The 12,880-nt window shown below is 37.3% G+C and overlaps 1 protein-coding gene across 4 annotated transcripts in view; it reads right to left on the minus strand.

Annotated features, from left to right (window-relative positions):
* Positions 1-1,964: 1,964 nt before the first annotated feature.
* Positions 1,965-12,880, minus strand: part of LOC149780329 (uncharacterized) — a 90,782-nt gene continuing 79,866 nt past the window's right edge. For all 4 annotated transcript variants that reach the window (XM_089937202.1, XM_089937204.1, XM_089937203.1 and 1 more), the window contains one exon: positions 1,965-5,434. In XM_089937202.1, coding sequence (XP_089793328.1) covers positions 5,308-5,434 — 127 coding nt within the window. In that variant the 3' untranslated portion in view covers positions 1,965-5,307. The remainder of the gene's footprint in view (positions 5,435-12,880) is intronic.

Raw genomic sequence — 12,880 nt, forward strand, 5'->3', positions numbered from 1 at the left:
AAAGCCAATTCCCTCATCCTTGATCATATATATCAAAGATGACCTCAAAACAATATAACCTTGATTCAGATGTGTGCACCTAAGCATAACATTAGTTACCTGTTGGCTCCACCCAGTTCCTATTGATTTTATATGGGTGGATATCATTGGTTGAGAAACAGTGTGGACACCATGGTGGGAAATTTTTCAATGATGAATCAAATGTAATTTTAGATTGATGCTTCAGTCCAAATCAACGTGCATCATAAAAATGAACAGGTTGGAATTTCCATGTGTCACATTTAAATTCTTTGTCAAAACCCAAAAGTACTTGTCAGTTGAGAACAGTGTACAAAGACAGAGTATGCAACATGCACGTCAGACCTAAGTATGATCTGTAATGATTAACCCATGATTGTTAGTTTCTCTGGTCAGTCTGTTTGCCTTTATATTTTACAGGTCATTATCAAATATCAATCAAAGGTTATGATGGGCAGAGGACTGAAGCATCAGAAAGGTTTCCTTTTGCAACATTATATAGTGAATGAGAGCCTGAGGTGTACATATTCCTGATATTTTCACAAAGGGTAATACAAAAATTATGGGAGAATAATGACATGCAAATAGTAATATTTAATGGCTCCTCAGCACACAAGTGGCTACATGGTACCAACTAAATGTGAAATTAGAAAAATGTATAAATTAAAAATTGCCCAAAACTTTGAAAATTACCCTTCTAAATAATTGTAAAGTACAAGATAAAATATAAAGCCTTAAAAAGGTAAAGTTCTAGACTAATTTTTTTGTTCCTGTAAGAGGAAAGAAAAATGTTTTCTGATATCAGTTGATCAGGCATGAAGTGACGTATTACAAATGTGCATAATGCTATAGACATGCATTTGAATTAAAACATATATCCTTAGTTATTGGTGGAATAATGGCTCTCCAATATTTAGCCAACACTTAAATATCTTTCCTTTTTTCCCCTGCTCTTGTTGCAGCTTTATTAAAATAAAGATCCCCAAAAGATGTCTCCTAGTTGTATAAGCATTAATCTGTCATTTCCGAATTTAATCTGTTCCTTGTGTGTGGATATACTGCGCTTCGAAGGCCCGTTTCAGTCAGAAGAAGATTAAACACAATCTTTAATGGCACATATATATGGATATATTTACTCCAAATGAAAAAAAATTCATTAATATGGACTCTACCAAAGTTTACTTTCTTTAACTGGGCATAGCTGACCATTGTCAGATTTCTCATGTTTCAAAATGCTGTATTAGGATTTAAAGCCCATCAGTGCCATAGTCTGCTTATTCATAGAGGTTTTTGATCAAATAAATATCCTTCATTTTCAGTTTCATTCTGGTTCTTATTCGGTTTATCTTGGAGTGCTATATAGATTTGTAGCACATGTCCTTGGGACTGAATGGTTTGAGGAAAGAAAACTGCACTTTGCTTTCAATTACCTGAATTTTAATTGGGATTAGAATTTTTCCTTGTGATCGCTCCAGTGGTGCAGTGGTTAAGAGCATCCACCTCGGATGCAGGAGATCACAGCAAATGTAGATGAGACATTTGTTTTTAATAACAGAGACCAGATTTGATAGATCAGCATAATTAATGCAAATTTCAGAGGCCATCATACCAAAATGTATTCTTTTGTATTCGGTTGTTTTGTCTTGTCATATTTGGTACATAAGCAGCTTTTATGCAAACTATGCCAGTGGTTTAAAATAGCAATTGTTGATGGATGCCAGTCATACCATAGGCTCACAACCCTTAAGTGACTCTTCAGACAACTCCATAGTTTTTGAGCACACTTCTCAGAGATTGCTTAACAGTATTTGACCAAACTTAAAAGGTCTTTATATAAATAGTGCAAATCTATCATCAGATATGGTCCGTTTCTAAAATTTAAATTTTTGCCAGCCAGGTGAATAATATAGATCCTGCAAAGAAAACGAGAATGAACAGTAGATGAATAATATATGTATGTCCACGTGTATTTTTTAATAAAATACAACATATTACAAGTCAATATATTGATCTAAAACAGGCATTAAAATTAGCACAGTATTTGATAGCACATGAAAGCTATAAGAAATATAAATAAATTCATAGTATGCATCATTAAGTCTCTGGTGCCATTTCAGAATTTGAGGTATGGGCTGTAAGGTACATAATTGAATATGGTTAGTCTGTGGTAATCGAGACTTTTCCAAGTGTTCAATGTTGATTAGTCCAATAAAAAAGGTTTTATGGCATTGGAAGATTTTCAGTTATATGTTGTTTAAGTAAATCAGAATTAAGTGCTTTTCCCAGTAGCACACAATGGTAACAAATCCGGAAGTTCGACAGGTGGTATAGTCACCTCCCCATTTAACTACGGAACAGCTCTTTACATTTCTTACATGAAATAAAGGGGCTTTACAATTTAAAAAAAATACCTGCCAGACACTTGGTAGCTCTCCTATAAAATGAGCAAAGAAAACGGACTAATACACAAATTTGGTGATTCACATCATTGTGTTTAAATTGGCACATCTCCATGCATTGCAGTTGTATTAACTAATGATTGGTTGTAAAAATTGTTAGTATTTCACTGATATTTCAAAATTATACCCCTAGTCCCCACAAGTTTTAAGCACAGACCAATTTCATTTTAACTATTTTATTTTGTGCCGTAATTTTTAGTTTACTCCACAGATGTAAAGCTTTTTACAGTACATTGAAACTGTGGTTATGTGTTATTTATATATATGTATATAGCAAGTAAACAGTCATCACACAAAATATAATTCACAACAGAGATTACCCTTTAATCATAATTTATCCAAATCAAAATAATGAGCTATCAGAAAAAAAACATGCAATACAAGTGTTTATAGAGAAGACGGATACAGCACATAATACAAAAAATTACATCACCTGCTTGTGTAAGAAGATGGACACTGAATTACAAAAAGGAGGGTGGTGATTCTGATGCATACTTCTAGGAAAATATAAAAAAAACTGGAGACTTTAATCCTTATGTTTGAGAACAAGTTAAAGGAACATAGTGTAAATCTTAACATGGCAGATCCTACAAATACACACATTTGGGTGAATTCACAAATTATTCATAGGGTACCAGTTTTCATTGATTTCGTGTATGCTAAAATGATTCCTCTACACAAACAATAATACTCCATCACAAATCCATGCATATAGGTAGCCCCAAAGAATGTCATTTTTACAAACAAAAACACACAAAATCAATACCGACAACAATGAACAAATTTACATATATATATTTTTATTAAATCTGTTTTTAGCTGGTCCAGTAACAGTGTTGCTGAAACACATTATCTTGGGGGGAAATTGAACAAATTTAGCTCATCTAGTCACTGGTAAAGCATGCAGTTCACCCATAGTTATTGTGCATGTAAACATCACGCTATTAATAAACATTTTTAAAACAGAATCAAAGTCTTGCTTATTTAAACTAATCCATTTAACACACATTCATTAAACTTGTATCCTTTATGGTGTCATTTATGTAAATAAGTTGTGGAAACCAATTTTTTCCCCCCAAAATATTATTACAGTATTGTTACCTTTTAGCAATTACCATAATGTAATTATGGTACCAAGTCAGTCAAAATTCATTTCAGTGTATACTTTCAGCTGTGCTAATGTCATGTGCACAGGTATATAGTGTAATGATCAAATTAGCTACACAAACCTTAATCCTTAACCACAAGCACTTTCGAATGCCTCTGCCCCATTTAAATGGAAGTGCTAGTGGACACTGCAACATAATTTGCATACCAGTGTGGTTGTACTGGTCAGATGCACCAAGTACACCAATATCCTAATTAAATGTGGACAAGTCGGTTTCTGGATTTGACTGCAATGATTGTATATTGTAATTTGTGTTATTATTCCCAATATATATATATATACACACACACATACAGGGTCTCAGTCCTATATGTTCATAAAATAACTACTAATTGGTAAAATGTAGGTCACAGTGACATTTGTTTTAAGGATGTGGTGATACATGCCCTTGAAACAATTCATTTTGATGAGTTGAGCATGAATAGAGTTTGAGAAATTAAACACAGAAAAGCTTTACATTTGGATCATAATTACCCATTATTTTGAGACAAGTATAGTGCCAGTAAGATTCATACCCATGAAGTTCCATGATTTTAAGTAAAACGTATGTAGCATGCAGTAAACCCCGAGCTAAACATAAAAATACAAAATATACATACAAGTACATAGTTGATCTCCTTCCAAGGGAGGATGGAAGCTGTGAACAGTACGAGAGAATGGTTGAGATTCAGTGGGAATATACGCGTATGTGCTTTTACATATGCTGACACCAGGCTTTGTACAAAAAGCTCACATACTCTGTAAAAGGGAGCTAACATCATAATCCAAGTAAAAAATGTTACAATTTCCCTTAATGCCATCACAAATTTGCCTTGTACTTTATTAACAAAACTATCATACATGTATAGAAAAGTTATTGTAGGAACCAAGTCCTAGAAAAATGTGATGTATTACTGACACAAATCCAATTATCTAGCAGCAGATTATGCAGTGCTTCTCAGCTGAGATAAATTTTATCATGTTTTTAACTTAAGGTGGCATTAAGATGAAGATATTTAATACTGAATGGTATCAAGATGATTTTATAAGACAGGCTAACACCCTGTCTTAACATCTGTGACATCATTAAGCTGTAGAGCTATTGGTCCATATTCAGCCCTAGATTTATTCACAAAGACACCGTTTACTTTCTATAGATAATGCCCTACTTCCATATGAAAGTACATAAAATTGAAAGCAGAAAGACTATTAGCTCTACAAAACGAGTTGAAAGATTGTGATAAAAGTTCTTAGTTTAAAAGCAAAAAAAAAAAAAGAAACCTTTTGTGTGTGCAGTTCAGTGTTTTCATGACATCAGGCAGTATATATTGCATGCACTTCTGACATGGGGTAATATAAATTAATCACTTACATGGGGCAGTATAAATTGTATGCAGTGATATAGGGCAGTATAAATTATATGCAATCTTGACACATAGTATAAATCATACACAAGTAATATCAAAGCAACTTATATCACAATAAATATGAACTGACAACAAGCTGTACATATCTGCTTAGTCCAACATGCCCCCACCACTACTATATATATGCATAGTTCTCCTCCATTCTTTTAAACATTTTTCCAGTCTTAACGATTATACACAACACCATTGTCACAGCAAAAGGTTCAACACCTGCAAAGTATCACATTTGCTTGATAGTATCAAAAAATGATGATCCTCATTGGATTTGAGCTTTTATTGGTCGCATAGCATCTGCATGCCATGTGCGAAGGTTAGCCAATGCCCGATTTATCTTGTTGCACCACATTATTCTCTCTTCTTTTGTGTCTGCTGACAACATGTGCCTGGAAGAAAGAAAAACAAAATAAAGATTATGTCTGGAAAAAGAATACCACCATTTGAAAGTATCTATGCACACTGGTGTTAATGAAATTAAGTAAATTTCAAAATTCTAAGGCCATTTAAAGTAAAACATTTTCTGATTCTGTATTAATACAGCCATTCCATCATTACTGAAGTTCTATAATACTGGTCAGAAGAAAACATCGTTACTGGGAGACCTATTTTTGAATGCTTGCTTACACATCAAAATCACTTTCTTGGATGTCCACATTAAGAATTATCATAAACTAAGAAGAAATAGTGGATCATGTTTGGTATGTTTTGCCATATGTACTAAATTCATTTCAGAGGTGGTGTGACTTGAGGATAGGTTTTTTTAAAAGTAAAATGTGTTTCTTCAAAAGTACTTGCCTAATTATAATACCTTAGGAGAACTACCACTACCTCACAAATCCAACCCCCCCAGATACTACTTGTAACTCAAGGAAGCTAAAAGTTGTCTGTCGACCCATTGGTGGTCGGGCAGAGCAATCTCCCCTTACATATAAGATCTGGCTGTGAGGAGTAAGGATATGTTATTACTGGAGCAGAAGGCATGCTCGCTATAGATGTAACTGCGGAGAGGTTGGATGTGTATTATGATTGGTAAAGTATTTCGAATACATTACCCAACCATAATACCATAGGAGAATAAGAGGTGGAGGGAGGTACAGCCTCTTACCCTGTAGATAAAATCTCCCATCCCCTATGGTATAACAGACAGCTTCTAAGCAGCCCGACTGCAGAAGACTCCATCTGTAGGGGCACGGCTTCAAAATGGGAAATTTTACCCACGCAAATTGTGAAGCCGTCTTGAGAAGCTATCGACCTGGAAATGTGAATGGTTGAGCTGTGTATATAGGTCCCACCAGATCGAACTGGGCACTTTGGGATGACAAATCTTGGAGATATAACCTAGAAAGTGTGGACTCTGATCTCCATCCCACAGCCCGAATGATGACAGAAAACTTTTCTGTTCGATTGCTAGGCTGGTGGCAACTGACCTTACATCATGAGCCGAAATGTGTAAAAAAGTTCATTGCACCAAGGTTATTTTCTTGTATGCTGAGCGAATAACCCACTTGATGCAGAATAAGATATTCTGTGCTGATATATCTTCTTGACCTGATTTAAGACAGAAAAAGGCGTGATCTCCCTCTATGCACCGGTTCCGTTCGATTAAGTTACCACTTCAAAGATCCCATAGGGTCTTGTAAGTGGCCATAACGAAATGGGGCATGTAGGAAAGGTGCACCAGAGATGCCCATGTATTTGGTTCAGAAGGGTTCTAGTTCAGCTCAGTTAATACCCAAGATGGTTCCCCTTGAGGCAGAGGGTTAACATTTGCAAAGAGATCGTATACATCCTTGTTTTGTACCATATCTTCATGCCCATGATGACAAAAGGTGTCTCCTATCATCGAGCGATAACCTTTGATCATACTTGGAGCTAATGTTCTCTCTTCGAAGAGCAAGAGGATGAAATTAACTATCTGCTATATCGATGCCTAGAGATTAAGATATGTTCGTTGCACACCAGGGGGTGCAAAGTGCCATTTGCCTCTATAAGATTCAGACATGATTTTGGTCTTTCATAAAAAAAAGCTGAAAAAATTGTAGGGGTTGTTGAGTTGTCCTCCCCCAACAGGGTCTCGAGGGGCAGTGCCCCTGATCCAGGTGTCCAAAGGCCCCCAGCCAAAAACGCATTTTACACTCATAAAAATCTGCTCCTGGTGCAACTTATGATCATAAAATAATCATTTGAAAAACTAATAAATTTACCAAAAATGTTCAACTTCAATAATTTCACAATATTTAATGTCGCATGAATTTGTTTTCCAATACTATTGATGCTGAAGTTATTTCATGAACATATCAGTGTTCACATCTTAAGTCACAATAATTTGTAAATTTTGCAGCAAATATACTTCTCTCTTTTCATAACAAATCTGTAAAATAAACACCCAAGTACATCAACTGTATACAAATAATCCCATACATGCACGTGTCTTTTTCTCCAATGGACACAACCTGTTGACTTGCCGGTCGAGCTCTTTTTGCGGTTTTGGCAAAGATTTCTTTAGTCTCCCTTTCTGTCACCACGGACTTTTTTGGCTCAATGTACACTCTTTTTTTTTTCCCCTTCTCAATGAAAGCCTTTTTCCCTTCAAGCTGGTGCTTGTATTGGCGACATGCAGTGCACATATTCTGAGAGAGGGCTACATCTGTTCCCTCATGCAAGAAATCTTTCTTCTTATAGTAATTAATTGCACTTTTTCCAGATGCTTTCTGAGCTCAATTTTTCTGTATGCAGCTTCTTTTATAGGTGCTGTTCCAAATTCTTCCAACTGCAATTACCATACTTCAGATCTTTCTTGCAGAGGTCACAAAATGCCAGTCCTCTAGCGTTCATTTTTGTTATAAACTAACCAACTAAATTTCCATCAACTTTTCGTTCCAGCCATTCCCATTCCCATACATTTTTTAAACCTTTATTTAAACTTTACATGCTTCTTTCCACTGCCATCAGTTTCCATTACACAAAAATTCACTGAATTTAAACCTTTAACCAATCCGAATACGCTTTATATGAGTTGTGTGTGCTAAATAAAATATATGGAAGGATTCATTTACAAGGGTCATTGCGGGATGAGACCGGCCAGACCATTTTTAAAAAACAGATCAGAGATGATATATAAAAAAACAACTATATCGAGAAAAATTATTCGACGCGAGAGAAAAGCGGAATTCCGCTTTAAAACAGAAAAATCATGTCTGATGTGCGTGGAGGGCCATCGCTTGTGAGCGATTCTCTCCACTACCAGTTGTGAAAATTGTTTGTGTCTGATAGTCTGCCACCCCAGTTTTGATTATTTGGACATTGATTTTGATGTGTAGGGTCAGAGTCCAATGCTTATCAAGAAGTTGGAATTTCATTTGGTGTCAGGATAGTGTAGCTGCTTAGTAGCTGGCCTAGCAAACTTGAATGACTTGTCATTGAGATATACCTGCATGAATCGATAGGAATATGATTTATTTTCTCCAAAATTCCAAGCATAGCATAGCTGACAGACAAGAAAAAAGTATTAACTTTGCTGAAATTTGATCTGGATATCGCCATTTGCATTCCTAGTTAAATGAGTATACAAAACTCGCAACCTTCATGTCAGTGACATCAGAGGTCATATAGTCAAACAACATCAACAATAACCCAGCTAGTGTTGCTGTTGGAAAACAAATTGAACAAATAAATGAAAGTCGTGTAATCTTTATAGAAAAATAAAAGAACATGAACTTTTCAAAATATTTATTTTGAAAACAATGACCGGAAATATGTCAATGTTGAAGCAACTTAAGTAGAGCCAGATTCACTAGGCAGAGAGCACATGTCAATGTGGTAGTCACATGATACCATCATAAATATCGCTGATTTGTGCTCGGTACATGTTGAAAATGTTTTTCACCACCCTGCTGCAGTACCAACAGGTTTCTGGTTGTTCTCAGAATAAATATGTTGAGAATTAAGTGTGCATTATAGTTATTTACAAATATTAAATTACCTCAATATAATATTTCCAATTCTGTGTACATTTGGAAATTTGTTTATTGTTGATATCACATGACTAATATGACCTCTGAGGTCATAGGAAACTAGTGTCAGAGAGTGATAAAATGAGGTCACAGGCTGATTCCCTTGTTTGCTGTATCACTTGGAATCAGAGGTATTAGTGGTTGGTGCACGAGTTAAGGTTGGTCCAATCCAATGATAGGGCATCCCAAGCTGTTGGGTATGGGAATGCTGAGACAAAGAATGGGGTTTTGCATTCCTTATTGTCACAAAAAAGCCTTCCAATTGTTGATCCCATCGGGTACAGATCTGCACGAGAACCTAGGGATGGAGAGACCATTCCTTCTTTACTGGTCGACTGTTCCATGATGAAGGGACAATCAATGTGTTTAGGAGTCCCGGAATATGGGACATGAAGGTATGTGCCCAGAGTGAAGGCAAAGTCTCCCTCATGGATATTGTTCAAAATGCGCTGTGGGGTTTCTGAAGGAAACTGAGGGGCGTGGGAAAATGAGGGTGTTTCGGCTGATGACCAGACCAAGAAAAGGTGTCAAATGAACGATAGAGCCATCACAGTGATATATCTGCATCGTATTTGATTGGTGGAGCTATGATAGGATGACTTTCAGAGGTTCGTGCCCTGTGAGTGACCCTTGGGTCCTTTTGTTGAATCCCTGTACCGATGTGGTTGCGGAGGGAGGGAAACCTGTCACCTTGATGGCCTGTTAGCGTACTCATCCATCGGGACGTTAAGCAGAGTGATAGAGGACCGAGGTGATGTTCTTACCTCAAGATTGAGTATGTATGCCTTAGGTAAGAATAAGGTATGAATTGTCGGTTTGGAGATAACCCAGGAAAAGAAAGGTCCCACAGCAAATTACATTATCGATACTGTGTACTAAATCCTAAGTGTAAACAAAGACCATCCGATCCATGCATATGAAGTGTGTCTATGTTACCCCCAACATTGTGAGATCACTGTTAGTATTGGGGTACTGAATGTTAGCTGGTGGGAGTGTAAACGTGGAACTGCCAACAAACTGATGATAATAGTGGGCCAGAAAGTCCATAACTCTGCGAAGACTGCAAACATAACTAAGTCAGAACTGTCTGTTCGTTGTAAGATCAATAGGTGCTAGAACGCTGGTGTATGTTGTTGATGGAGCTGGAAGAGGACATAGCTCTGGAAACGTGTCCTCAATGGAGGTCGGAAGGCAGAAACTTCCTGTGCCCTTATGTAGGAGAGAATCGATGATACTAGTAGAACGATCAACAACATCCGGTTGTGTGGATAGGGTACAGTCCATGTAATACATTAAGACTTACCTGGCGAAGAGTGATGCGGTCTATCACTAAGCATGTAGAATGCTCTGAATTAGAAACCATGACCAAGAAAGTCAGTGAGTAAAAGGGCTCTTCTCATGGCAGAGTGTAGAGAAATTGCGATACATCTGTTTAGGCATGAGGATCTACTCGTAGTATGATGCCGAAGTGTTATGAGGTGCTATGAGTTAGACTGGTCCCTGCACATGTCTGTAAAAGTCATGTTCGACATACTGCAAATGCCCATAATATTGATGATTGGTCCTTCATGATCTGTAGTATATGGCCTAGGACAGTCGCAAGGAAAATACACCGTCAGAGTTAAGAAAATGTCATTAGGGTCATCAGTTAGGATGGGTTATGGTATATTTAGTCAATTTAACCTGTCTGTATGTCTGCTGAATGAGAGGGAACTTGGCTGTTTGTTAGCTGTCGGAGGAATCATGTCAGACCCCAAGGAGGCATGATAAGTGGGAATTCCAAAAAGGACTTGGTTGCTTGAGCTGTTTCCAAGCGTGTCAATGTCTGGCGCTTTGTGGTTAAAGGGTAAGTTGAATTTATCTTCTTTGCTACCATAAAAGTTCACACTGCAGAAGAAATCAGCATGCATACTATTGATGTCTTTGGTCCGAACTGTATGTTGTTTGTGCTTTGCCCATAGTTCTAATCTGTAAGATACAAAAAAAACCCCAGCAAAACGGATGAAGATGTAGCCTGCACCTGTTCTAGAATGCTATGTCAGTGCTGAGCCAATTCATTGAGAGGGTTATCCAGAAATTAATGTCTAATAAGGTAAGGAAGTGTACAAGTAAACTAAGACGACAATATCACCTGTTTACAAACCTTTGTGCCTGCACATGTTATGTTGCATACTGTGTGACAATACCACCTGATTCTGGGTGCAGAGCTATACAAATAATGGTTACCTGGAAAAAATTGCAAGCAGATGATTTAACGACCATGCTTACCTGTAAGGAGGTCAATGTAGACTCGTTGAAGCATGGTGTGCCAAGGCTAAAAATACCATGGTAAATAAACTCACCTTCATATACAAAAAGAATGGAATTATACATTTATAAAGGGGTTCTTCAGAGCATAAAGACATGCAATCATGTAAATAGTGTAGCCTGAGCCTAACTATGAAGACGTGGGCTACACGTGTGTGTGACTAAGTGTTCGTTCAACATGAGATTGTTGTTGTTGTTGTGGGGTTTAACGCCATATTTCAGCACACGATAGGCTATGCATGGCAGCCAGTATTAATGGTGGAGGAAGAACCCGGGAAGAGCCACCGACCCATGAGAAGCTACTGACAAGCTTTCTCACATACCCACGTTAGCTGAATCCTAGACTCGAACCCACTCAACATGAGATAAAGTTATGCAGATAAACATGACTCAAGGATCGCCTGTATAAACATGCATGTGCAGGAGGTGACTGAATGAACCATGTATAGAGCACTGAACTGTACTTGTCCGACTATAATGGAAGAAACACAGAAATGTACCAGAGTGTCTACATTACACCCACACAAAAAAATTCGCGTAAAAAGGAACTGAGGCACTGTTATAGAGACGTACACAGTAGGCATGACAAAGTCCATTATGAGGCAATACTTAAAGGAGAAAAGGCGCAGAGACCATCCATACAAGTAAATACAGTCATGCTGGCACTCTGACACTACAAAAGCCTTGCATAGGAACTCGCCAATGCGTACCCGTTTGTAAAGGTATATAATATGTAGGAGTTAAATGAGCACTACAGATTTGCATGTATAAATACAGAATGTACCAGTATCTACATTACACACAAACAACCTTCACAAAGGTACCATTATCGATAAATACCTGGTAGGTGCAACAAAATCCATTATGAGGCAATACTTGTAGGGAAAAAAAGGACCATAGATCGCCCATACAATTAATTACACTAAAATGGCACCTGGATGCTATGAAAGCCTTGGATAAAAAAGGAAATTACACATATATAGGAGTTATATGAGCACAAGAGACTTGCACGTAAAATTAAGTATAGCGCAAATGGACGGAGGTCGCTTAAGCTCTAAGTGTGAAGACGACAAAATGTGACTAATCTGTCAAGGCAGAACTTTGTCGTGAGAGAAAGAGTTGGAAATACAGATGAAGTATACTTTCCTTAGAAGTGAAGAAACTCCTCCAGCTTGAAGTGACATATCTTCCATGTAGCTTTGGCATTGCAAGGTCTCTCATGATGAGAGCATGCTTCTTGGCACGAGTGGAATAACTAATGTATCCTTATGCCTTGGGACCAAGTCTTATATGTATGGGAAGATCACTCTGCTTGACGGCCAATGGGTTGGCAGACAACTTTTAGCTCCCTTAAGCTAAAAGTAGTATCTGCGAGGGCTGGATTTTTGAGGTAGTGGTAGTTCTCCTAAGGTGTTATGATTGGGTAATGTATTCGAAGAAGAAACTTTGTTTGTGAACAATGCTCTTGTTTGTAAGAGAATTTTCAAGAAAATGTTCAAATACCAAGAATGA

Source organism: Sinohyriopsis cumingii, chromosome 16, assembly GCF_028554795.1.
Source record: "Sinohyriopsis cumingii isolate HCF-2022 chromosome 16, ASM2855479v2, whole genome shotgun sequence".
NCBI lineage: Eukaryota > Metazoa > Mollusca > Bivalvia > Unionida > Unionidae > Sinohyriopsis > Sinohyriopsis cumingii.